This window comes from Theobroma cacao, chromosome 3 (assembly GCF_053813885.1).
Source record: "Theobroma cacao isolate CCN51 chromosome 3, ASM5381388v1, whole genome shotgun sequence".
Lineage (NCBI taxonomy): Eukaryota > Viridiplantae > Streptophyta > Magnoliopsida > Malvales > Malvaceae > Theobroma > Theobroma cacao.
Window position 1 is genome coordinate 39,585,317 of NC_142641.1, and position 25,410 is coordinate 39,610,726.

At 36.0% G+C, this 25,410-nt stretch overlaps 6 protein-coding genes and 1 long non-coding RNA gene across 12 annotated transcripts; 2 read left to right on the forward strand and 5 right to left on the reverse strand.

The window, feature by feature from the left end:
- Positions 1-447: 447 nt before the first annotated feature.
- LOC18605635 (RNA binding Plectin/S10 domain-containing protein) lies at positions 448-2,490 on the reverse strand. Its single transcript, XM_007038754.3, has 5 exons — positions 2,345-2,490; positions 2,207-2,255; positions 1,605-1,881; positions 1,343-1,472; positions 448-718 (listed from the first exon to the last, which is right to left on the reverse strand). Exons 1-5 carry the CDS (start codon positions 2,345-2,347, stop codon positions 641-643), a joined length of 537 nt encoding a protein of 178 aa, XP_007038816.1. The 5' UTR covers positions 2,348-2,490; the 3' UTR covers positions 448-640.
- A 743-nt stretch (positions 2,491-3,233) lies between these two features.
- On the forward strand, positions 3,234-7,423 carry LOC18605636 (uncharacterized). The gene is made up of 9 exons (XM_007038755.3): positions 3,234-3,307; positions 3,652-3,750; positions 3,846-3,895; positions 4,299-4,489; positions 4,678-4,786; positions 4,927-5,096; positions 5,213-5,291; positions 5,450-6,887; positions 7,098-7,423. The coding sequence occupies exons 1-9, from the start codon at positions 3,234-3,236 to the stop codon at positions 7,156-7,158; spliced, it is 2,271 nt and encodes a 756-aa protein (XP_007038817.3). The 3' UTR covers positions 7,159-7,423.
- A 455-nt stretch (positions 7,424-7,878) lies between these two features.
- Positions 7,879-11,724, reverse strand: LOC18605637 (Homeodomain-like superfamily protein). Of its 6 annotated transcripts, none has more exons than XR_016025377.1 (9): positions 11,436-11,724; positions 10,698-10,755; positions 10,310-10,433; positions 10,051-10,230; positions 9,826-9,930; positions 9,631-9,740; positions 9,483-9,542; positions 8,621-8,722; positions 7,879-8,228 (listed from the first exon to the last, which is right to left on the reverse strand). XR_016025377.1 is itself a non-coding variant. In XM_018117526.2 (9 exons), exons 1-8 carry the CDS (start codon positions 11,654-11,656, stop codon positions 8,629-8,631), a joined length of 957 nt encoding a protein of 318 aa, XP_017973015.2. In that variant the 5' UTR covers positions 11,657-11,724; the 3' UTR covers positions 7,879-8,228; positions 8,621-8,628. The 6 variants fall into 6 exon arrangements, 4 of the variants coding, with proteins under 4 accessions (XP_017973015.2, XP_017973014.2, XP_088660876.1 ...); XM_018117526.2 differs by having other exon boundaries at positions 8,621-8,727; XR_001927117.2 differs by having other exon boundaries at positions 8,213-8,517.
- Positions 11,725-16,018: 4,294 nt separating this feature from the next.
- Positions 16,019-16,841, reverse strand: LOC18605639 (uncharacterized). Its single transcript, XR_001927142.2, has 2 exons — positions 16,585-16,841; positions 16,019-16,476 (listed from the first exon to the last, which is right to left on the reverse strand). It is a non-coding gene; the product is annotated as an uncharacterized LOC18605639 (long non-coding RNA).
- A 16-nt stretch (positions 16,842-16,857) lies between these two features.
- On the forward strand, positions 16,858-18,047 carry LOC18605640 (heavy metal-associated isoprenylated plant protein 12-like). The gene is made up of 3 exons (XM_007038769.3): positions 16,858-17,015; positions 17,243-17,318; positions 17,502-18,047. Exons 1-3 carry the CDS (start codon positions 17,010-17,012, stop codon positions 17,828-17,830), a joined length of 411 nt encoding a protein of 136 aa, XP_007038831.2. The 5' UTR covers positions 16,858-17,009; the 3' UTR covers positions 17,831-18,047.
- Positions 18,048-19,731: 1,684 nt separating this feature from the next.
- On the reverse strand, positions 19,732-20,595 carry LOC18605641 (transmembrane protein, putative (DUF3464)). The gene has a single exon (XM_007038770.3). The coding sequence runs from the start codon at positions 20,537-20,539 to the stop codon at positions 19,994-19,996; it is 546 nt and encodes a 181-aa protein (XP_007038832.3). The 5' UTR covers positions 20,540-20,595; the 3' UTR covers positions 19,732-19,993.
- A 526-nt stretch (positions 20,596-21,121) lies between these two features.
- On the reverse strand, positions 21,122-24,265 carry LOC18605642 (CBS domain protein with a domain protein (DUF21)). The gene is made up of 12 exons (XM_018117480.2): positions 23,985-24,265; positions 23,797-23,873; positions 23,629-23,712; positions 23,428-23,541; positions 23,263-23,349; positions 23,000-23,139; positions 22,765-22,926; positions 22,370-22,557; positions 21,967-22,220; positions 21,837-21,883; positions 21,474-21,750; positions 21,122-21,360 (listed from the first exon to the last, which is right to left on the reverse strand). The coding sequence occupies exons 1-12, from the start codon at positions 24,163-24,165 to the stop codon at positions 21,319-21,321; spliced, it is 1,653 nt and encodes a 550-aa protein (XP_017972969.2). The 5' UTR covers positions 24,166-24,265; the 3' UTR covers positions 21,122-21,318.
- Between the last annotated feature and the right edge of the window lie 1,145 nt (positions 24,266-25,410).

Here is a 25,410-nt window from a genome sequence, read left to right on the forward strand (position 1 = left end):
GCAGAATTAAGGCAAATAATTCGACATGTAATCCTTCGATCATATTGAAAGTTCGCAATTGCCTTGTGCCAAAAGAAAAGGTCCAACATAAACGAGACCAAACCAAACCTGAACCTGAGTAAAATTACCACTACTACAAAGTTGAATGGTACGACAAGATAAACCCAACTGAAATTGGAAGTCCTTCACCGACCTACCCCAAACATTGACTCGAGGCCTGATTTAAAATCAACCTGCCATCCATTGCCTCTCAGCTACTTATCTATTTTTTGAGATGACGATGGTAAACAAGTGTAAGCGACATGGTTAGGGGTAACAGTTTTCAGTATTTCTCAATTCATATGACGTCTTCAAAATACAATTCCGTTTTAATCAGTAACGCAGGCATCAATTTCCAGCAGCACTTATTTGGAAAAGCAAATTTGTTATAAACCATGGACCAAGACATTGCAACAATGTTATGTCATAATACAAAAATAAGTAATAAATGACCAGAGTTCCATTTTCCATAAAAGGCCAAACTAAACGAAAATACAAAATTGTAGATCTCATAACAAGCTCAATATTGTATTGAGGCTACAGCACACTAGAGGAACAAAGGCATAAAATTTTAGTTCTAAGATTTTGAGTACAACCCACTTCAAGCAAAACCTGAACCTGATGGTGCAGCACCATAGCCTCCACCGCCACGACCAAAGGCAGGCCTTCCACCAGAACCCTTCACAGTTAAAGAAAAAATGTATCATAAATGTGAGCAGCCGTTAGTTACCCGTACCAAGCATAAGTGAAAATTTGATCTCTAGTTAAAAACAGAGCACATCGCTTTAAGTTCTAATAACAAGGGCAAATAGAGTTCCCTATAAACAAGGAAAGCTTGAACTCCACTTCAAACAGCTTACTGCCAATAAGTAAATAATGCGTAAGACGCACTCAGCACATGTCGATTTGCTAATCTTTAACAAATCTGAACAAATTCCACGTTGAGGTTGCTCTTAACCAGGGCTAAACCCTTGTATCTAAAACATCAGCCTAAATTCCTCACATAATTAATTCTGACCAACTGAAGAAATTTCAGTCAGTACAAAGACAAACAACATTACTCAAGAAAAATATATCTTTAAATTAACAGATTATCTTTATACTCTTGCCCAGATGCAAAATATAACTTACGCAGCAAGAAAACATCAATCTGATCATGTAGGACTCTAAATTCTTGATGCATACTAACATCAGGCATAAACTCTAACTACACTAAAAAACACTTAAAATGAAATCAATAATTACATAGAAATAAATTGAATCCATTTAAACACTTAGGCCAAATTTTGAATTTTGAACTTACCCTGAAGGATGGCTGGAAATCTGCTGGGGCACCTCCCTTGTCACCACCAAAGTCACCACCACGTGGACCTCCACGGTATCCATCTCTGTCACCAAATCTTGGACGGTCTCCTTCAAAGCGAGGTGGACCCCTAAAATTCAGACAAAGTAAAATATATCACTTACAATTCACACAAACAAACCAAGAGAAAAAATAGATCAAATTTGAAACAAAATCCAAGGAACAATAGATATAACACTGTGACAATCATGAGATGCATTACCGGGGGCGATCACCAGGTGGGCCACCTAACCTACCAGGGGGCTTTGTAGATTTCTTCAAAGTAGCAGGTACAATTTCTGATGGAAGATTGAGATAAGTTCTGAGAAACTCAATCCCATCATTAGTAAGGTACCAATAGTAGTGCATCCAAGCAAATGTCTCACGGACATATTCCTTGGACTTGAAGCTCTGCATCAGCTTAATCACCTGCAAATTGGGAACATCGATCTCGGGGTGCTTCGCAAGATTGAAATCCTTCTTTGCATAGCAAACTCCCTCTACAAAATCACAACAAATTGTCAATGAGAAACACGAAACAGCCATCTACTGAGATCCGCTTGGTTGTTAAGGTATCGATAGAAACATGGACATAACAAAAGCTTAAAATCCCAGCTTATCTGAGAATGGCTTCTAAACAAAATAAATAAAAACTCACTCATTTCCTCATCAGCAAAAATGGACATGAGATTAGACACAATAAAAACAAATTAAAAGATTCAAAACTAAGCTCAATTTTCTAACCAATAATCAAGCAATTAAAAGACGAGGAAGCCAATAAAGTTTAGTGGATAAATTACAAGAAAAATGAAGAGAAATATGCACCTTGAAAGAGGTATTTGCAGATTTCTCTACGGTTCTTCTCTGGAATAATCTAACCATAGGAGAAAAGAACAACTTCAGTCATGTATATACTTCTACGCATACACGTAGAAATGGTTAAGAGAGACAGCATATACGTACCATGGTTGCGAAGCGAAAAGCAAAGGCAAGGCTAGCCCTTTTTTCGGTTTTTATTGCAGGTGCACTAAAACGCAGAGAAGCAACACTTTGAAACCCTAGATAACTGGTAGCAGTTTATATTGGTACCGGATTCGGGCAACGCGGGTGTTACCCGATCCAATTTATGTGGGTTTGAGTGCCCCAGTATGTGGGCTTTAACTCGGCAACTAAGGTGGCCCACGGTCAAACGTTGATTGGGCAGGTGTTTAGCGTCCTTGGCCGTAGCCGTCTCAGAGTTTATATGCGGAAATGCAAATTAATAAATACTCAACTGATAAAAAAACAAAAGGTGGGAGCAGTACTAATTTTGTGGAGCAATAGTTTTTAATTATTATTATAAATTATTAATTGCACCTCACCTCCGTATTTATAGGCTGCCAATTCTGCCTCTTTGGCTCCAGAATCATGTGACAACACAACACAAAAGTGGTCCTTGCTCGCTCCCTACTCCCTACTCTCTTCCAGCTATAAAAACACCATTTTTATTACCTATTGATTCATGTTTTCTTTGCTTCCAAACACACATTCCACGCAAAATCCTAACAATTTTCTCGCCAACTTTCTCTAGAAAGTTTTCTCATGCAAAAATACCCCTTGTCGTTTTTTCAGTCCTAGACTCACATTTCATCTCTGTTGTTCTCTTCATCATATATAGTAAAACTTTAGAGTGTATATTTCTGTGGGAAAAAACTACAAAAAAAAAAAAAAATTAGTGTCGTCGTAAAGTTCTAGATCTTTCGGCTTTTGATATAATCATACATAAACTTGATATAAGTGTAACATTTTATATATAGGGATTTTCTAGTAGGAATTATTTTCCATAGTTTCGTTTTTTTTTTCTCTCGAGAAGATGAGATCAGAGAACGAGGATCGGTGTTTAGTGCCACAGTCAAAACCGGAGGAAACAACTCCTGAATATCAGAAGTAATTTTTAACTCTGCCTTTTCTCCGTCTTTCTTTTGTTAATGTTTATACAGTAATAATTTATTTCCTTTTTTTTTTAAAGTAAAATACGACTAGAAAGCAGAAAATATTAGTAATACGGTTTAGCACGTGTTTGGCTGCTGAGAAAAGTGTTAGGAAAATTTTCTTACACGACTATCGCCCTTTTTTACTTGAATGGAAACTCTTAGAGGATTTCGTTTTTATATGCCAATGGTGCAAACAGAGGAGGATCATACTTTTCTAAATATCTCCATTACTACTTAGCAAAAAAAAAGCATCACAACTCTGTTTTTCAGAGATAATAACATTTTTTTTTTGCGCAGAACACTAAAATTTGCATATACAAGAGATTTTCTCTTTTCCTTAGCTGAATTCGATACATGCAAAAAGTTACCTACTGGATTTGACAGTTCAATATTAAGGTAATATCACTACTTTCTTTTCTTTGTTACTTACTATTGCCTTTTGTTGCATCCTTGGTAGTAATATTTATATTCTTAAGCTAATTATTTTCCAGAGAACTTGGAAATCAATCAACTAGTGTGCTGCATTCTTATCATGATTCAGGTAAGAAGTTTCTACCCTACTTCCTCTTCCCCACTCATATTTTGCTAATAAAAAAAGAGAGTATAGTTAACATCCTTTAATTCAAAGGTAACCTGGATTATGATTTGTATTTATTGGCAATTCCTAGTTCAGTAATGATAGTGGTATTTGATTGATTGTGAATCCTTGTAAATCTGGTCACTAATGTCAGTGGTGGAGTTGATCATTTGTTCATGCAATGGGCTATGAGCTAATGTAGATGAAATCAATCCCATTATTACTGTATTTTCTTATACAGTAGGCAGTTTATCAATGTTTTTCATCTTCATGTATCTGTGGATCCTGGCTGTGCGGGTATCAACCTATTGGTTATTGAAAGTGCATTCAATTTCTGGCTTGTTGAACCATATATGTTATTGTACAGATGCTGGCAGATTTCAAAGCAGCCCGTCTCTTTGCGCATGGCGAAATGCTGAGCAAGGACTTCTGGGAAGTGGTGTCTTTGCAAGAGTTCATAGAGGTGTAGCTGAGACTTCTGATCCTGTACTTAAAGGCAGTGGCTTCCATATACTCAACCGGAGTAGTGAACCTTATCGGCCTCCACATCTATGTAAGGTATGTGAAAATACTTTATGATTTATCTAGTGCTAATAATAAGAAATTTCAACTGATTCATTTTGTGGCTATGATCGTAGTCTATGATGCTTGTTTTTTGTCAACAAGCATTTTATCATGTTTTTAACTATTTAAAAATAGTCTGTCAAAGCATTTGGTTGAATCTCACTTTTTTTCTTCTATTTCAGGCAAAAAATTATTCAGTGAGAGAAAGTGAGGACCATTATAATGATGAAACATTTGGTTCTTGTGATAATCTGAGTCAAGAGAGAGCAGAGGAGGAGCAAAGGAGAAGGGGTAAAATCTTCTCTTTCTCCTTTGGTTTCTTTTCTGGTGGTTTTATGTTTCTATTGTCTTCAGTATTCATGGTTTCTGCCAGTTCAGGTTTAAATATAGGTAACTCTCCTTATGTTTAATGAACAACCCCCTCTGCTCAGATTCATTTGAATTGATGAGGAACGAACAAGAAATGGCTACTCAAGAAAAGCAAAAGATAATCTGTGATGAGCATAAAGAAACTTTGAACCTAGATATTGCTATAATCGTGGAGGATTCTGGAGTTGATAAGAAGGTTGCAAACAAGTACAGTAAATCCAGGGGTGCTAAGGTGTATTTCCCTCTCAACAGTGATTCAGAGTAAAATTTCTACGTTTAAAAACTTCAAGTTTCTGGCTGAAAATTTTGTACAACATCTGACAGCATTTTGTTTTATTGTCTGACCAGCCTTATGATGTTAAAGAAGGTCACCCTGAGAATCCTGTATTCTGTTCCTCTGTCTTAGTTCATCAGTTTCGTGAAGGAGGTGTGCTCAAAAACAGAAATTTGTTCATTTTCTTTTAACTTTTCAAAAACCTTTCTTAAGTGGAACTGTGGATTATGTTTCATAAGCTTAAACTTTCTGAACCAATTAGTTATATTAGCAAAGAGAACCTAAAATTTTTGTTTCCTGACATTCTCTAGAGAAGAAGACTGCTGCTGATCAAAAGGTCAATGACCATGACTCTACAAAATTTTCTTTTGGAACAAATGGAATTGCTCACAATCTTATGAAATCTGCCTCCACTCCTGTTTCAAAGGAAAGCTCTATGCAATTATATGGTTGTTGTAATCCAGGAGCTCATTCTAGTCATTGCTTGGAAGAATCCATTCTGTCAGAGATCAATGGAAGGAGCAGTTATGATATAGAGGACTCACAATCAAGTTGCTCCAATTATGGTGAAGCACATCAGCACTTTCTTTTGTTGTTACAAAAGGGAGCAGGCTTGACTGATTTGGCAGAATCCTCAAAGCTAAACATGTGGTCCTTGTATAAACCCTATGTTTCTGAAACTGGAAATGACAACAACCAGCTAAACAAATCAGGCAGAGTATTTATAAACAATTTTGAGAAGAATCTTCGTGAACCTATCTCTGGAACATTTGTAAAGGATTCACAATCAACTGCATTATCAGGCACCCAAAAAGACTTGACAAGCATGTACAAAGGGGATGATGCAGTAGAGTCTCAGGTCCGACTTCCAGTTGGGGAAAATTGTATCATTCCTTTGACAGTCAATGGGACTGGACCCATTGGAGATGCTGAAGGCATCACGCTCTCGGGCTTTGCCAAGCAAACTGGTGTGAACAAAAGAAATGGTAATCTTTTGGTCTCCAATATTCAGGCTAAAGTAGGACTTAATCTTCAGGGCGGGCCAGAGTTGAAGAACAGTTCTCTCAGTAGTTTTGATGAACTTGACATTTGTCTGCCTGATGAGGACAGCCTGATAACTGCTGATGACTACATATTGCAGCAAGACTCCATGTTTATGGCTGCTGGGGATACCTCAAGTACACCGGTTAATATTTTTGGGAGGCTAGCAGATTGTGGTGTTGCTGTTGGTGAAAAAAGATTTGATCTAGCAGGTTTTCTAAGGCCTACTTCCTTTCATAGTTCTCATGATCTAGTGAGTTTGGATACTCCTTTTAAGAGTCTGCGCATGCAGCAATCTTACCCACAGCTCCAGCATTCTCAGCTGAAGCAAGGAAAGGAACAAGGGAGTTGTTCCAAGTCGCAAGAAAGTATAAAGGGTTTAAGAATCAAGCCTAAAAATTTAAAAGCATGTCCCTGTAATCTACAACCTCTTCAACATTTTCCTACAAACGTGCATCTCACTTCCTACCAGCACCTCCGAGCTGCTGAAACAGGGTTTGATCATTCTGGTAACAATCAGTTGCCACAGGAGTTACCCATTCCAGGCTATTTCCCTCCCCACCAATTGTATGGACTGCCAAGAGTTGCATTTCCTCAACACACTTCAAATGAAATGGTTTGTTATGCACAGGACCAAAATGCCATGCTTAATTCTTCCTTGAGTTTTAAGCAACAATGCTACAGGGACCTTGAAAGTGTCAGTTCCAGGTATAACAAATGCTTCTAAAATCTTATCAGCTTCACAACTTTTGAATAAATAATTCCAGGTTTTGATCAAGTATCTGAATCTGATCGATTCAATATTTGAAACTGAAAAAAGTGCTAATTTCTTGCTGTTTCTTTTTTTTTTGGGGATAAATAACTTCTTGTTTTTAGTCACTTTGTTGGTGAAAACATTAATGAAGGTATGCTTTACAGGCATTTTGAGATGGGAATTGAGAGCAAAGCTGATGCATCCTCCTACTATGCTTGGCCATGAGCAGGGAGCGTTTGCCAAACAGGTTGAAGCAGGCTATAGACATTTTGGCGGCTAGAAAATGAAATTTCAGCTTTTGTCTAACCTCAACTTGTAATTGGCTTAGGTAGATTCATCTTTCGTTTAAAATCTCGATTCTAAACTCCTTGTGGTGTTCGTAGATATTGACTTTAATGTCTGAAGATAAGTTCAAATGCAGACAGATATACATATATGTATCCGTTCTGATATTGGGCACTATCAACAAAGTAAGCAATGCAATGATAGATGGAATGTTTTCTACGACTAAAATGCTTAAAGAATGATATTTCGCGAGGCACCTTTTATGCCATTGATGATTATTGGGTAATATTTATCCTTCTTTAACATGGTGACGTGGGTGTGAGAGAACTCCCTTTGCTTAATGCCTACCGATTGTAACTCTGGCCGGTTCAACCAAGTATTTATTTGTACGGTAGTTAGTTGTAGCGTGAAAGAAAGTTGGGCGTTCAAGTCACCCATGTCCATCGATCATCAGATTCCCACAACTCGTGATCACTCGTCTTTAAGATTAAGACATTGGTATTATTTTTAAATTTTCTTTTGAAAATGGACATTAATGCTATATGTTTCCTAAGGAAGACGAGACAATAAAGGTGTTTCCCGTGCGAAAGTTAGAATAATAGAAAACCTTACAAAAATAGAAAACAAAAGAGTTCGAGCAAAACTCTATGGGAGAAACAGTTCAAGAATTGAATTAGTTTCTCTTTCCATTTTCATTTCCCTCACTAGTACCAATGTCAAATTTTACAAGCAAGATCAAATGATTTTCCCCTCCCCCTTTTCTTTTCACTCTGACGTTCATCCTTTTTGACCTTCAAACACTTACCAAATCACATGGAAATAGTCGCAACTAAATCGAAGTGCCCGTAACATAGCAAATCTCTCCATAAAAAGTAATTACCAGCTTTATATTCTGCTACCAGCATGCCATCGACGTCCATAGGCGAACGTGATTGCAACAAACAATGAGAAACTGATATTGTTATATACCCGAAAACAGCAGCAGCAAGCAGCATTGACAAATACTGTGCCTATATCACAATAAAATATGCAGTCAAAACTTGAATACACAAGACCCAGCATCGTACTGTACAAGATACCCCTCAAAAACAAAAAGATATGCGCTGTACACTCGTTTCCTGACTCTTCTCCTTTCATTCTGCACCCCGCTTCTCCTTTTAACTTCTCTTACAATATATATACATGACAGCAGAATGGGGAAAATTATTTTGAAATTTGCAACCGATGATCCTACCAAAATTATACACTACTAACAGAACATCATGTACTCTTTGATTCTAGCTCCTTTTCCTGGCATGCCTTCAAAGCAGAAAAAAAAAAAGAAGAAGAAGAAGAAAGAGTCCATTTATATAAGACATAAAAGAGATTATGCACAGCTGAAAATTAAAGCACATCTCATCACCTCACGTGCTAAGTTATACTTTTGGATTGGTCATTATGAACAGCTTTACACACACCACCGTGATCAATTGCCTCTGTCTCAATCTCATAGGAAGAAAGCAACCTTCTCTGCATCAAAAAAACCATATAGTAAAACTAACAATCTTTTATAAATTATGTAGGGAACAAATAGATTAAAAAATTGACACAACAAACCAAAGAAAAGACTCACATACAGAAAGTTAAGAAGAACTAAACATTTTACCAAATGATAAGTTGACAACACTAGAAGCAAAATCAGGGACAAGCCACGCTACCAAACAAACTCATGACACATGAGAAAAAAAAAAAAAAAAAGGAACCCCATTCTTTTCATCCCTTGTATTTCCAGCCTAATTAGCCAATGCATGTTTGTCCTGAATTACCATCTTTGTTTTGGAGAATGACAAAATATCACAGAACAACTTCCAACTTGAAAAATAGACCATGCAACAGAGCCAATTGCACCCAAGATTAGATCTATAATATCCTAGGAAATCATCATCATAATTGCCAAACTGTCATATTTCTAAATGCTGACTATGGAAAACTCATTGTAGTTTACATGGCAGAAAGCACAGTGCTGCAAACTGTTGAAACCAAAGGATGATTGCCCTGATTTATGTTAGGCTCATTTCAAATGATATATGCCAAGAGAAATTTTCTCTGTATTCAAGCATTTGACTCATGAAAATAATAAAAAAATTAAAGACCAAAACCACTAATAGACCTACTAAAGCGAAGGGTGATACCAATTACCAACATTACTACTTTTACTAGTCTACTCGCATCATCCACACCATGATGGAACAAGTAACCCATAAGCAAGGGCTCAGAAAACTCACATGATCCTCAAAATCAGGACTTGTCAGATTGATGGAGAGGTTTCTCATCAACAGCAGTACCTGAATAGGCGAAAGAAAGATAAGCAATCATGTCTGTGGCAATATCAGGCAAAATTGTATAAAATGTTATATGTAAAATAAACCAAACCGTTTCAACATCTATAGGATCCATCTTTTTAAGTTTCTGCAGGTGACCAGTAACATTTGGATCAAAGATGCTGCCAATGAAACTGTATACTTGTGCAAAGTCGGGCAACACTGCATCAAGCAAAAAGCCATTTTAAAGGGTTTAAGGATAAAATAGCATAAATGATTAAATATTTCCATTAGCACTAAGACAAACCTCTCAGAGCATGACCATGATTTCCCTGATCAGTCATTTCCCCAATTTGTCGTGTCTTTGGGGTACTCTCAGTGCTACTACAAGAGTTATTGGCCAACCCAGAACCTATAAAGGCGAATATAACATGGAGGCAACACATAATCAAAATCTCAATTGTTGAAAGGGGTCACTGCTATCATAAATGAGTTCAATATTAGAATACTAGAATTAGGAAGAATAAGATGCCTTTTTTAGCTTGTGAGAAACTGACGGTCTGTGCATTGTTTGTCCAGGAAGATGCAGCAGCACTGGTATTAGGGTTCATAAGCATCGATGAGGGATCAGATCTTAAAACATATCCAGTGTCAAGTAAAGCCGCTGATGACTGAAAAGATCCTGATACTTGTTGGTGTGGTTGAGCTGCCAATGTGACACACAGACACAGGATTATAATGTCAATTTTGTGCTGTGATTACTACTCATACTTAACATAAATTATCCTCACCATTTTTTGAGGCTTTCTGAGGATATGGATGAGCTGCTTTCCTTTTAGGTCGAGGTGGAGGTAGGTGTTCACTTGTTCCATTCTTCTGAACCTTTAGAAAGTACTTCTGGGCATGGCTACGGATCTAGAAAACAAAAAAAAAAAAAAAAAAGCACTTCATGTCAAATGTTTGTCACAGGCATTGGCATCTACATATAATTGTTAAAACAGAAAACCTCTAATATGGAAACTACTCCGGTTTTCACATCTTACTGAAACATTGGAAAGCAGTCTAAGATGCAAAGGAGAGATTACAAACATAAAGTTCTTCATTCCTCAACCATCCTGCCTCTTTCCTTTATAAAATGAACCTTGCTTAAGGAAAAATGTTAGATACTTTTTAATTTACCTGGATAACAGTCTTTGACCCGACAAATGCTTCAATCTTTTTCCAGTCACGGTCAAAGCTGAACAGAATCAAGGGAAGGAAAACAACAACAACAAATGAGAGCAAGAAAACCTTTTGGAAACATACTCATGCAAAAAGCATGATTCAGCAAACAACTGATATAACAAGAAACTAGTATAACAACTCCACTAAGTTATAATCTCGAAATGGTCTTCAACAATAGATCCTTTGTTCCTCAATATAAGGTCAACTATGACAAAATATTTAAAGATTATTCAAAATAGCAACAAAAGAAAAAACTCCTTTTACTATACATTACCATCAATATTCTACTACAGTTTTGTCATCATGTCTTCAAATATGCAAACAGGCTATTATAATTCAGTGTCTTTTCAGTTAGGTATGAAGCCTAAAGCTAAATGAATTTAAGATGGAACATACGCTTCACACGCAGAACAAGAATGTCCTCTCCTTTTCTTCCCCACTTGTCCATTACTTATTACTCTCATCCTACTTTCAATAATACTTATAAAACTTATTTTTAACAAAAACCAATTTAAAAATTTTAATTAGCTACTTCTGAATAAAAAAAAACAAAAAAGACTTCGATTTCAAATTCAATTCAAAACCTCAAAATTGAACTGCAAAAAAATTCATAAACAATTTTTAAAAAACCCTAATTTGAAATGGAAGCAAAGAAATTTCATGGAATTAGAGAGAAAATGCTTGAGACTTTACAGCTGGAGAGCTTCGAGGAACTTGTCGTGTTCGGGTTCAGTCCAGCTCTCTCTGGACTTGGTGATGGTGTAGGGCTTTCGGATTTTCTTATTCGGATCCTCAGCAGATGACGCCGTGGAGGCCGCCGTAGCCGTCGTGGTGAAGGGTGCCAGGCCGGGCAAAGCCATTCCAGTCGGATCCAGGTAAAATCCCTCAGCCGGGTTCGGGTTTTTTGATACCATGTAAGATTTTTGGGAGGTTTTTTTTTCTTTTAAAGCTTTGAAACAACGGAGAGATGTGGCGGTTGAAGAAGGCGGTTGAGTTTGCATATAAAGGGCTCGGGATTTGGATCTGATGCTGCGTGGTTTCATCTGAGATTTAGAAATGACAAATAAGAATCTGCCACGTAGAAGGAACGTTTGTTTATCCACTGTCCACTGCCCATTTGGATGTTAAAAAATGCTAATTATTACCTGCCCATAACATGATCAGACGCCTTATTTTCTAATTTCTATAGACAAAATGTTATATATTCTTAAATATAAATTTTGAGAGTAATTATTTATTATTACCATTCTCAAATGGTAATTTCTCGCTAATTAAAGAAGTAATTAAAAGATTTACAATAAATCCAAGGATAACGCTTATGCTCTATAGAACACTAGAGCAATAACTGGGTATTAAGTATAATTTTTAAGTTAAAGAAGACACTTTAACATGCGCATCTATTTTGTAAGATCTTGTTAAAATATGGACAACCTTCATCAATTATATGTTGTAATAACTTTTAATTTTTTTATAAAGAAAATCAAACAATGAGTAAAGATGACAAGTAAATTATACAAAAAACTTTTGTTAACTATTATTTTAATTATACTTTTTAAGTTTACTATATTAAATGACATTATACGTATTATATTTGGTACAAAAATTGTCTTTGAACGAATCTTAAAATGTATTTCTAAGATGCTCATTAATAAATATTTTATAATTTTAAAATATTATTCATAAAAAAAATTAAATACTCTATTAGTATTGAATACGATGAATTTTCAATACATTGATAAAAATATTATTTAAAATAATATTAAAATATATCTTTAATACACTGGTTAAAAAAATAACTCTTAAAAATTTACAACCATAAAATAATAAAATTTGCACTAATTATATGTAAAAATCCGGTTACCCTATGTGTAGTAGCATGATATAAGCGCAATGAATAGAATTGCCACGTTTCGAATCAATTGAAAATCAACATGTCAAAGTTTCATAGTAAATAAATCCTCTCTTAGTCGTCGAATTAATAATTACTAGTATCGTATAAGGAACTCTTTTAATTTCATAGGATTAGAGGACATTTGATTTGGGCATGGGTTACTCTGATCCAGGAGGCATAGGAATTTTGTCTGCACCAAGCTATCCTAGTGGAGGGAAGGGTCGGCCGCGAGGTGAAAAGGACAGGTAAGGGATAGAGCTGTTTTCACCGAAGGCCACGTGGCAGCGATAAGGAGCTTAGGAGCGGAGATGTATGGTATTGTTGAATTCCAATGTGCTAAGTGGCCAGCAACAAGGCCACATGACTTCCATGAGATTTTTAGCAATGGGACCTACTTAAGTTGCCCACTTCCCATGTTGCTTTTCTTCTCTGTCTTTTTTTCTTTCACCCTCTGATATTTTGGTTTACCCTTTTTCTGTTTCCAGAATTGTGGAGGGGTAGAGTACTGGTGCTGGTTTCATTTCACCAATTTTAATTTCAATCAAACCCGACAAGATTGCTTCGCATTTTGCTTTTATCCTCGACTCACGGTTGTGTACAAGGAATATCCTATTTCAACTTGAGATGGACGTTAGTCACGAATCTTGACGGGGGTGCATTCCCAGCCATACATTCTATTTCTTTACAGCAATTGGGGGGATATAGCGTTATGTAAAATTTTAAGCGCTCTTACTAGCAAAACTCGAGGTTCAAAATTTAGAGTTTCCCCTCAACCTTGTTTAAATATATAAAGAATTAAAAAAAATAAAGTGCTTTATTAATTATGAATTATGTTCGATTTATCATCAATAATTCAAGTTTGACTTAATTATTGTCATTCCATGAATGGTTTTTCTGTTTTTCTTTTTACATCAAAAAATTACTACGTACGACTCGAAACTAGAAAGTTTACCCTAAGGTACCTCATTTTGACCTTTTGAACTAAGGCAAACAGCCTATTTGGTGGTTATTTATACTATAGTTGCTATAATCCGATGTGGAGCAGGGAGTTGGCAATGCGGTGTCAGCTGGGGTCCCGGTCTTGCACTTACCACAAGTTTGTTTGGTAGGTCAACTCACAATGCCATGTGTAGCTTTTGCTTTTCTTCTGCTTTCTGTCCCTCAATTTTGGGGTTCAACAGATAAAGTAGGTGGCTAAGCAAATGAAGAAGCTAATAATTGCACCAAGTTTGATGCATCAATCGATTAAAGAAAGGTTATATATATTGCCCGTGTGCATGCATGGTCGTTTTGCCATGTGCATTGCAAAAGAATCAAGAAATATCCCCATTTTCTAGTGGTTGTCGCCTTCCAGTCTGTAGAAGCTACTCCATGAGAAGTGACATATAACCAAAGCCATTAACGTACATTCTCTACATATGAAAATGCGAGCAAAAACATGGCTCCAAATGGTCCAAACATTTACTCTTGGTTACGACCCTTTTTTTTTTTTTTTGGCTTTTCGTCTCACTTCTCCATTCGAGTTACAAAGCGCATTACCATTCTTTTATTAATGCCTATAGAGTCGTATGTTCATCGTTGTTAAAACATAAACTTCTTTTTCCCCACATCTATGTGTTTTGGTATTGCATTATGTAGCCATTTGGTTTCTACAACCCTTTTCGCACGAGCTTGTATTTGTGTGACCAGGATTCTCGTGTCCTTTTTCGTATGAATGGGAGTTCATAATTATTCAAAATAAAAATGACTTACTGGGACACATATGATATATATACCTCTTGAAATTTGAATGAGAACAAACTAAAATGTTGCAAATTAAAGAGAGATTATATACTACCAACACTTATATAATTGGCTCAAAAAAGAACTTGGGAAAGTTTTTAAGGTAAAATTTTGGGTTTGGATCCGGAAGAAGCATATAAGAGACAGCTACAAAAATGCATTTAACTAATTCTCATTGTTGAATGATAAATGGACTAGTTATTAACATTTGATAAATGGATTCGGTTTGAGTTCATCACATAATTGATGTAGCTCCTAAATTCAGGTTAGACTTTGAGCTAGTAAACTTTGTGATTTCGCTATAGCTTCCCCAGAGAAAAGGTCTAAGCAGGAAATGGAAGACACATGCTTTGCGCACTTCGCTATGCTTTTGTCCCATGATAATTTTGCCCATCATCCTTTTTTTTAAAGAATTGTGGATTGGTGCTGAACCTGCTGATTTCATCAAATAACTCTCATGCGCCACACAGCTACTTGCACCCCTCCGTCTTTGGTTCAAATTTCTGTACAAGGAATATGATATTTGGGCTTGGGAAGTGCATGTAAATTGAATTCTAACTACATTAAATGGATTCTTTAGAGGTCAAGTGGGGATGAAGTAATAAGACTTGGGCCTTTTAAAACTTTTGCCTTGCAATAAACACTCAGTTTTAAAGGCTTGGGTTCATGATCCTTAGACAAAAAGCCCATACTTGTGATCAGTAGAGTAACTACCAAATGCAATAGAACACATCGCCAATTTCAGGCGATTCATGGTACTTTTACACCGGGCACAGTCTCCACACCCCCCCCCCCCCCCCCCAACCACTACAAGTTGTTTTGGCAAGTGAATTCACAACATCAAACGTTATTTATTTGTTGTAGAATTTTGTTCTTTGTCTTTTGTCCCTTTTATTGGAGCATAGGGCAGAAACAGAGAAAAGCAAAACACTAAACCAATAGCTAATAGATAGATCCATTGCTGATGGCCAGCGATCAATATATTTCACATGAATACATTTTCATGATCGTATCAGATAAAAGAATTCAAGATTCAAGAACGATCCCACATTTTTATGATTGTTTAAGAAATTATAGATGTATATTATATTGCTTTATCTGCTTAGAACACTCTTTATACCCTTTTTTTTTTTACACATATCATATATTCTAGAAGTATTCATCACTTAACATTCACATCTTCTTTTGATAGGTCGTACCGTTATTGTTTTTTCTTAGTTGTGTCATCACCTGGAACTTGTTGCTTATGGAAGATTGGATAGAAAAAGGAAAAAAAATAAAAGAAAAGAAAACAACTCCGAGCTGCAAAGTGTTGGATTTTACTTTTTGACCATAACATTTCAATAGTTGTTGTCATTGGATGATGTTGGATTCAACACAAGTCATGAACATCGACAGCCCTGTCAAAAAAAAAAAAAAACCACTACCAAAAGAATACTATATAGTAAATATACAATACCCTGAACAGTTGTTAAGTAACACTATCACATGGTTCAACTCACATAGATTGGGTATTAATGGAAGATGCTGTAAGAGTCAAACAATGGAGCATCTTCCCATGAACAAATGAAAAAAGAAAAGGTTTGAAAAACTAGCTGTCATGTGACTCGTGTCTCAATCCCATGTGAAACAACATTTATAAGATCAGCCATAAAAACAAAACAAAAAAAGAAAAAAAGAAGAAAAAGGAAAAACGGCAAGGTGCCCTTCCAGGATCCATCATCTAGCTCTTCTGGCCAGACGTGAGAACTGAATATTCATAAATATTAAAGTATACCAACAGGAAAAGTTTTTTACATTTCTTGTATTGATCACTTGACCAGACCAGATCTTCTTCAAACTTGAGACACGTGATTAAGAAAGAAAGATGACAAACCACGCAAGCCTTTTTTCCAAACAAATGACGAATTCATTTAAAAAAAAAAAACTGATACGATCAATTAATGTAACCGGAAGGCAAAAAATAGAGTAAACCTGGCGCGAGGCTTGTCTCCAAGAGTCCAAGTTCATCCACCCTCCTAGCGGGGTGCCCGACCCTCAAGGCTGGGTAGTGTCCCACCTCTGCAAAAGCTTGGGTATATTTTAGAATAAAGAAATTAAACACTGCATAAACAAAATAAGAAAGAAGGGAAAAAGACAGAAGCAATAAGAGAAGGAAGAGAAACAGACGAAGACTTCCTCTCTTAACAGTGTCCCCAACCGAGTCAATTGGAAGGCTTATAGAAATTTCCTGGATAAACAAGTTTAAGTGGGTTATACTTTTCTCCTACTTTCCTTTGAACGAAAATGAAAGAAGCGCCTTTTTGTCAAAAGGTTCTTTGGCTATAACGATGTCGTTTGCATCATTTTGGTATCTTCCACGAACCGGAAGTAGCTGGCAAAATCGCATTTATTGACCAAACAGGCAAAGAACCATCTGTCTGAATTGACTTAGGTTGACTGGGCTTTGTATAAATTCTGAAGCCTCAGCTCCTTACCATCAAAGGTGTTCAGAGTTCTTTGCCTTTCTATTCCTCCTTTTACCACCTTGTTACTATCCTCTGTTTCTTGTTTTTATTCGCAAGTTTGCTACTCAAGTATTCTCAAAGCTTGAAATGAAGGTTTGATTTCCATCTTTTTGCATCTTGTTTTGAAGCTCACACAAATATAGAAGCATGAAAACTGCTAAATGAAATTTGTTACTTACGTTTTGGTGAGAGGAAAAGTGAACATGATTTAGTTTTAGCCTAAATAGTACTAGCAAAGTTTTCTTTTTTGATCTTTTAGTAGTTTTGGAGCCTTACTTTGATCTAAAAATATTAACAGTGATTGATTTTGTTTTTGACAGAAAGTTGTGTTGAAATTGGATTTACACGACGGCAAGTACAGATCAAAAGCCATGAAGACAGCTTCTGGCCTTTCAGGTATTGTACATATATAGTTTTAGTTTCTTGTTTTGATTATGTCTGTTGCTAACGAACTTGGGAATCGAAAGATCTTTTACTTCAAGCAAATAATTACGAGATCTTTCTAGAACCTTACTAAAATCAAACAGAGAAAACCGAGATCTTGAAGCAAGCCAAACTAACTTAAGTGATATTTTGCAGGGGTTGATTCAGTTTCACTGGACATGAAGGACCAAAAATTGACAGTGGTAGGAGACGTTGATCCAGTGGTCGTAGTGAGAAAACTGAGGAAGCTGTGCCACACAGATATAGTTTCGGTTGGACCAGCAAAAGAGCCAGAGAAGAAGAAAGAAGAGCCCAAGAAAGAGGAGCCAAAGAAGCCAGCAGAAACTAAGAAAGATCCCCCAAAAGACGCTGTGCCTTACCCCTATGCGTATCTTTATCCAGCGCCCTCATATTATCTTCACGACAATTACCCTTATGGTACTAAAATCGTTGAGGAAAGTCAGCCTGGTTGCATTATCTGCTAAATTTTTTGTCCTTTTAGATATGAAGATTTATATACTAGTACTTAATGTAGAAGAAGAAGAAGAAGAAGAATAAGAGCAGCATCTTTGGATTAGTATTGTTTTCAATTTCGTTTTGTACAGAGTGGTGCCCTGGTGGGTTAATTATTTTAGCTTAAAACTTTGCTGTGAATTAATATGAATTTATCAAAAATTTTGTCTACGTATATTTTTGTTTGAAGTAATGGATTCTATATTCCTATTAGCGCATGTGTTTTGTTGAGATATTCTTTTCTTTTTGGAAATCTTTTGTTGCGAATAATCTAAATTAAAACTGTCATTTTCACAAGGATTTTCAGTAAGCCGTGTGTTTCTTTCTCTGAATTTATCCTTTACTTTCAGCACTTTCTGCTTCGGTAACACGGAATATCAAGGAAAAGAAAAATGTGCTAATAATGAAAACGGCGACGCACCGGTGTGATTTGATTGCCAATTTATCCTTTACCTCTGTTTTCGTTAGAAAAAAGAAGCCAATTGCATTCAAAGGCGTTAATTAACAATAGTATCAACTGTCAATTTATTGATGTCGTCATTCATGTGTTGATTGGTTCAGGCGTTGAAAATTATATAAGTAGGCAAACTCAACACGTTTTGTGAGGAAAGATTATTCTTTGAAAGGTAAAATTATACTGAGTACTATCTCATAAAAGAGACTTCGAACAGCAGAGCTACTTGCTTAGAGCTACCAAAGGTCCTCCAGATGAGATCGGCAAAACATCAGAAGTACTTGATGTGCCAGCAGATTGAAAAAAAACTTTCTATTCTCCACCCATTTTCATCTTTATCTTGACTCGTTTCCGCTTGTATTGTCGCATAAAGTCGCAGCTCATCAAACTCGGAATGAGTGACGTGGATTGGTCAGAAAACCAGTTCCACTGTTTGTCGACCAAATAATTTAAATAGTGTTAAAATGAATTCAAACTTGAAAATTTGTTAAACAATCTGATTGCAAATGTGATCAAATTCGAATTGATTAAAAAATTAAATATTAAATTTTGATATTTAAATTTAAAATAAATTGAATTAAACAAAAAAACTCCAACTTGAAACGATTTGAAATTGAAATTAATTTGATATAAAATCGTAATAATCTATAATTAATATTAAAAAAACAAAGTTTAATTATTAATTTCATATTAACTTAAATTCAAATAAAAAATATATGAATTTAACCTGAGTCAAACCCAAAATGATTTAATTTGAAATAATTTGGGTAAATGTCTAAAAAGTTTAACTTTCTACAAAGGCATAATACTCAAAAAAATTCTTAAACTATTTAAGAAAATTTAAATAAACTTTTTTTTATTACATTCAATCAAACCCTTATACTTTTATTTTTGATCAAATAAGCTTCTATAATTAATAATTAATTAATTGTCATTAATTCAAATACTATTAATCATTTTATATTGATGTAAAAAGTAAAAAATGTCATATAATCATATTATCATGATAAATTAATATGTCATATCATCATAGTTATGATATATTAATATGTCATATCATCATCAATTATGATCTTTTAGTATATCACGTTAGTGTCATGCGGCATAAAATGACATATTACATTTTGACTGAATTAATTATTAATCATAAAAATTTATTTAATTCAAAATAAAAGTATAAGAGTTTGATTTAATAATAAAAGTATATGGATTTATGTGAATTTAAGAGTTTTTTTATATTATGCCTTCGACAAAAAAAACCTGAGTCCAAAATTTATATTAATAATTATCATTATCCTTAGGAGGACCAAAATATAAAATTTCAGTTTCTCCTATCTTTGTATTTCGTACGTTAAGTAAAGAAAAGAAACATTCAATAACAAATTATCCTAAAAAAGAGAGAACAAAAAAACAATAAAGTGGTAGAAGTATTTCTGTATTGTTGGATGATCAAAACAATATATTGCAGTACTAGTTCTACTGTTTCTTTTTTTTTTTCCAAAAAAAAAGATTGAAGCTAGGACATGGGCTGTACATTAAAAAGCCGAAATTAGTACTCCTACTAGAGGTAAATTAAGCGGTCTGATGTTGATCCAAACCTACTAGAGGGATATTAAGAGGTCTGATGTTGACCCAAACCTACTGGTTGATCCAAACGGCTGAGCTCAACCGCAATCACCATTCACCACTGCCCATCATTCTCCTCTTTCCACATCTCAACCCAATTGCGTTGAGCTTCTTCCAATCCCATAATAGAACCCCTCCTCTCTGGGTCCCAACTCGCAGACAAAGTGCCGTAAGCGATCCCAAGAGTTGATGCCCCGAAAGTTATGAACGTAGTCAAGAATGGCAGCCATAGTGGCACATCCCACAAATTTTGCTCTTTAGCGACACCGAAAAGGTGCAGTAACGCGAGACCCGTGGCCAAAGGAACTCCCACAGAGACCAAAATTCTTGCTATTATCCTATCAAACACTACCTGGGGAACTGGCTCGTCATCGTTGTTATTGTTGTTGTTGGAGTCTTCATTGGCACCCTTTTTTTTCACGGAAGCTGGTGGTGTGCTTGCAAAGCCTTTGGCATTGGCCTGCAGTTTCCACGTTGATGAGGATTGGATTTGGTTCTGGCTTTTGATGATTGTAGGGAGAATTGTTGGGGTTCTTGGACCCCATAAAGAAGGCTTTGGAAGGTAAAATTGCTGTGCTTCTAAAGAGAGTAGAGTCTTCATTGTTTCTTTGGGGTTCTTTTTCACGAAGCAGTGGTTAATGTTCTTATTGCTAGTTACCTTATCTGAAAACAATGAATGGCAGTGCTTTCTCGTATAAGAATTTGAGATATTTTGGTTTTATCTTAAGATATTTTGAGAAATAGATTTATTGGGGTTTTATGTATCAATTTGACATTGACAATAAGAACCCTCATATAATTAAGTCCTAACAGCAAGTCAGCTATCACTTGTCTTCTCCCGTGCAGCAGTGGCACTTCCCCCACTCTATTTATAGAAGATAGTACAATCTATGCACTTCTAAGTTATCCTGACCCCTGTTTCTTTTTATTTCTTTTCTAGAGACCTTCTCTCTATTTTCAAGAGAACTATCAATTTGAACATTTCGGATCTCAACAATTTTCATATATTTAAACATTTGATTAAGATAATAATCAATTACCAGTTGATGAGATCAATCCGATGCATCTTACTTAATTGTTATATGTTTATTTAATAATGTTTTATAATACAAGCTAAGTGTACAATGAATTGTGGATAGGTAGTGGATTAAGTGCATTAAAAAGGAGGAAACGACAAAGTGCATGAACAAAAATAGTACTTAAATCTCAACGAAATAAGGCGGAAGGGCAGGGAGCCCTAATTTGCTAGTTCCTCAAAACACTTTTGTGGAGCTAAATTACAGTTTGTGGACCCACATATTATTCTATGGAATTAGAAATTCCCATCATACATATCAAACATTTGCGTGCTTTATCTTCACTAATTCGTACCATTGAAACCTAAGAACCAGGTCTCAGCCTCTCATATGATTTTCTCGATACCTGCTAGAACCAATTCACAGAGAATTAGGTAAACTACTGATGAGAAAATATTTAAAGTATGAATCATTGCAAATTAGAAGTTGACGTAATGCAGTTTTTTATGTTCCACGAACCTGATGTGGGGATGGCGAATATTGGGCGGCGCCTGACACTTTAGATGGAGAATTTGGTATAGGTTTCCTGGGGGAGGCACAAAGAGTTGGCTTGGAGAGTGGTGACTGAACGTAGGGTGCAACTGGTGCAGGAGAGTGGGGCTTTGAAGATAGTGGACTTCCATGGCATGAAGAAATTGGGGATGCCGTAGGGCTTCTCCAATGAAGATGAGATGCTGTTGCTGCTCTGGGAGATCTCAATGGCGATCTTCGTGAAGGTTGCATGTTGATAGTAATTCTAAAGGGGAGAATATTAATGGAAGTGTAAAAACATCCTGGAAATTATAATCGCAAGTTAATGTGATCAAAATGAAAGAAGCTTACTTCGTGTGAACATCAACATAATCATCCGTTTCATCAAATATTTCCTCCTGCAAAAGCAAAAAGTTGGTTTTAGAATATATGTCTGCATCTCTAATCGATAATCTCTGGAAACAAAATACTTAAGAAAAACCTGCAGCAGTTCCTCCATTACATCCTCCAATGTTATGATACCAAGAACCTCCTCATCTAAGTTAATTGGAAATGATTCCAAATCTCTATTTGAGAGGGTTGCCTGTTCCCGTTTCTTCATTTGCGGGCGTAATTTACTGCCTAGCTCCATGCTTAAAGTTGGACTTTGAATATCAATGATGTTAGAATTTGCAGAGGGTGAGCTTGAAGGAATACTAAGTTGCTCATTTCGACAGTATTGATGCTGACCAATACCTGAAAATAGGGTGATCATAAGCTCATATATATCGTATTGTTTTCCCTCTTACTAATCTTCATGATCGTAACTAATTTATTACCATTACGTGTGTGAAGGTTTACAAAAAATTCAGTTTCTCCTGATCTATGAAAATAATCTTCTATACCTTTCGCCTCTGTCTTTCTCTTTTTCGATTTTGAGTGGATTTTTCTCTCGGGGATGCTAGATTTGGCTTTTGCACTTTCTGCAACCTCATTTATATAATCACTCTTGCACTTAACAACAACAGCCATGTGACTGTGGCCCTCTTGGAATTGATTCAATATATCATAGAGAGGGAAGCAATCATGAACCCTGTCAAAGATTTAAAAGTAATAGAATTAGTTCATAGTAATGCCTTCAGTTCTCACTTACAAAACATTATGAAAATCATAAACTGCAGACAGACTATCTCTTAGTTTTTTCAATATTATTGTTCAGAAATCGTAATTAACTATACTTGAAGCAGCAGAAAAGGTAATAACATAATATAGATCTCGGGAATTTGAAATCAAATGTAACCTAGGAATGCTCCTGATGGTAAGATCCCTAATAGGGGTTTCATCTTCCGGACGGCACTTGATCAGATTTTTCACCAGTATAAGGCCAATGATATTTGCTGGGCTCCCAGAGTAGATAGGTACACGACTATGCCCTTTGCTTATTATTATTCCCATTGTTTTCCTGTAGCATATCAATTAGTTAATGAGAAGGAAAAATAAATGGGATAGTTAGGCAGAGAGATGGAAGGTCATACTCGTCGAGTTTAGAATTTATGTCAAGTGAAAAAATGTTGGATAGGGGAGTCATAGCATCTTTAGCGGTTTTTTGTGTCATATCTAGGGCTCCAGAGATAATGGTTGTTTCATCATGTGTCAGTTCACCACCCTTCCCTGCCTACAATGAACATGAAATATTACCGATTTAGTTCTACTTTGGGTGGTTAAACCATGCTATAGTTAATCAAATAAAGTTTGTGATCAGTTGAGTTCTGGGAAGTTTATTATGGAAACTAATTACCTCATTTCCATGCATATCTACCAGTGTCTTGAGCTCAGCTCGTCGAAGAAGTGCAGAATGTCTTTTCCCTAGCAGCAAATCTAGCAGCTGCCAGAAGAGGAAGCAAAGATTTATTATTTTGATTAAAACATCTTCATTGAGTTTCCTAGGGTTTGCTGAAATTACCTTGCTAATTGGATAAGCTACAGGGAAGAGGATTATTACAATGAACCGAACTAAAACTGAGAGTTTTGCTCCAACACTCAGCCCATAGCGAGAACATACAGCTTGAGGAATGATCTGAACAAGCATTCTAGTATTTTATGTAAAGCAAATCAACAAAATACATAATCACTTATATGGTCCGGAGTAGATGGGAGATTTTACCTCACCGAACGCAAGTATGAGGGTAACTGATATCAATATTGCGCACCACTCGGATAGAAGGGAGTCAAGGAAGATCGGAAGGGCCTTATTCAAGTACACAGAGAATTCAGAATTAGTGTTTTCAAGGACTGCAGTAAATATAGGAGTACGTAGGTGTAAGCAAGATACCTCCATTGCCATTGCATTGCCTATAAGGAGGGTGCATAAGAGTAGGTGCTGATTCTTAACGATGGGTAGGATCTTCTCTGCCATTTAAAAACACATCTTTTGTGAGCAAACTGAGGATTAAGTGCTTTATGAATTTAGGCGATGGATGGAGATATAATTTGAGTAAAGAGTGGTTCAGTAATATTAACCTGCATTCCTTCGGTCTTGGGGCTGACCAGCCTTGATGACAACCTCAAGATCAACAAGGCTAAGGGACATGAGCCCCAGGGTAAGGCCAGACATGAGGCCAGCAAATGATACAAGAGCCACACATATAACTAGATACACCCAGAACATAGACTCACAACATGGCACATCATTCGCCGCCATTGTGTCAGATACCTTGATAAATCAGAGAGTCGGATATATAACAGAAAGAAGACTGTATTACGAATTGATTAGAAGAAGGGGGAGGGCTTAATTATAAGTAAAGCAGCTGGTACTAAACACAGTCGGAGGTCTCAATTTTGCTTAAATACAATGGACAAGGAAGAAATGAAACCGACTGCAGCGTCATGAGCAACAAAAGTGCACCGCCAACTGCCAAATTCAACGCGTACTCTACGCGATGAGTGAAAAGTAGCAATATATAATTAGTATTGCACGCTTAATTAAAAAGATGATTAATATATATTACAGATTCTGTCTGCTATATGTTACCGTCATATCAATACCTTGAATAGAGCAGTTAACTAATTAAGCCCTCTCAGAAACCATAACAGCAAAAAACTAAACAACTGATTCATAGAAATGTTATCTGAACGCAAAAACAATATTCTTCAAAATCCAAATTAATCTTGTGATCATCCTTATCTAGAAATGTTATGCAATAGTAAAACTGCACCTATTGCATATCTGCCGCAACAATGCTGTTATTTATTATCACCTAAACATGCTTTTCTGCCATTTTAATTGGCCGTGGCTTATGACGCCACAAGAACTTTATCTGTCTGCAATTATTATTCTAAATGCAAATAAGCCTGTAAGGAGCAGGTGGAAAAACAGGTACAAACATGAAGAATACAAAGCCTGGTTAATGTTTATATTTTCTTTTGCCCAAATGGATGATTTCATCGAATGAAGTGGCACGCAGTAACGCGTTCATTTGTAATGGAAACAAATGAGCAGTTGAAAACCTACGATAAAGAAATGAAAAGTTATGGCAATGAGAACCTCTTTAGTTTTTATAATTGACTACATTTTGATGTTTGCAATTCATAGGGCGTCATTTCCTTTGTGTTTTTGCCATTTCCATTTAAGGAAGGACCGCCATTTATTGGATTTTGCAGGTCCTAAATTTGTTCGCTTCTTGCTGCTTTTCTTGTAGCAAGAAGAAACTACGGCACAAACGAGGGAGCATCGAAGTTTCTAAGGAATTTGTGTGAAGTACAGAGTTGATAATGAAAGAGCTTCACGCTTTATAAGAGTGAAGACAATTGTCAAAGTCTTAGACAAAGGAAAAGTTATGTTGTTGTATGATTTCTTCTTTATTATTTTCTAAGAAAATGACCCCTGGGGAATAAAATGGATTCAAATTTGATGAAGAAAAGAAAAATAAAATTTGTTTGGCATGTG

Bases quoted from the DNA above. Each gene is read 5' to 3' on its own strand.
- LOC18605635 (XM_007038754.3), bottom strand. The intron at 1,882-2,206 runs GTGCATATTTCT...GTGATTTTGTAG, and splicing joins CTGCAAATACCTCTTTCAAG to AGGGAGTTTGCTATGCAAAG. The intron at 1,473-1,604 runs GTAATGCATCTC...TCTGAATTTTAG, and splicing joins CCACCTGGTGATCGCCCCCG to GGGTCCACCTCGCTTTGAAG.
- LOC18605636 (XM_007038755.3), top strand. From the start codon at position 3,234: ATGAGATCAGAGAACGAGGATCGGTGTTTAGTGCCACAGTCAAAACCG. The intron at 4,787-4,926 runs GTAAAATCTTCT...CCCTCTGCTCAG, and splicing joins GGAGGAGCAAAGGAGAAGGG to ATTCATTTGAATTGATGAGG. The intron at 5,097-5,212 runs GTGTATTTCCCT...TTGTCTGACCAG, and splicing joins GTAAATCCAGGGGTGCTAAG to CCTTATGATGTTAAAGAAGG.
- LOC18605637 (XM_018117526.2), bottom strand. From the start codon at position 11,656: ATGGTATCAAAAAACCCGAACCCGGCTGAGGGATTTTACCTGGATCCG. The intron at 10,756-11,435 runs GTAAAGTCTCAA...GATTCTGTTCAG, and splicing joins TTCCTCGAAGCTCTCCAGCT to CTTTGACCGTGACTGGAAAA. The intron at 9,543-9,630 runs GTTTGGTTTATT...TCGCCTATTCAG, and splicing joins ATCCTATAGATGTTGAAACG to GTACTGCTGTTGATGAGAAA.
- LOC18605640 (XM_007038769.3), top strand. The intron at 17,319-17,501 runs GTATTGTACATA...GATATTTTGCAG, and splicing joins GACAGCTTCTGGCCTTTCAG to GGGTTGATTCAGTTTCACTG.
- LOC18605641 (XM_007038770.3), bottom strand. From the start codon at position 20,539: ATGAAGACTCTACTCTCTTTAGAAGCACAGCAATTTTACCTTCCAAAG.
- LOC18605642 (XM_018117480.2), bottom strand. From the start codon at position 24,165: ATGGCGGCGAATGATGTGCCATGTTGTGAGTCTATGTTCTGGGTGTAT. The intron at 23,874-23,984 runs GTTAATATTACT...TTTAAATGGCAG, and splicing joins CCAAGACCGAAGGAATGCAG to AGAAGATCCTACCCATCGTT. The intron at 23,542-23,628 runs GTAAAATCTCCC...ATGCTTGTTCAG, and splicing joins TCATACTTGCGTTCGGTGAG to ATCATTCCTCAAGCTGTATG.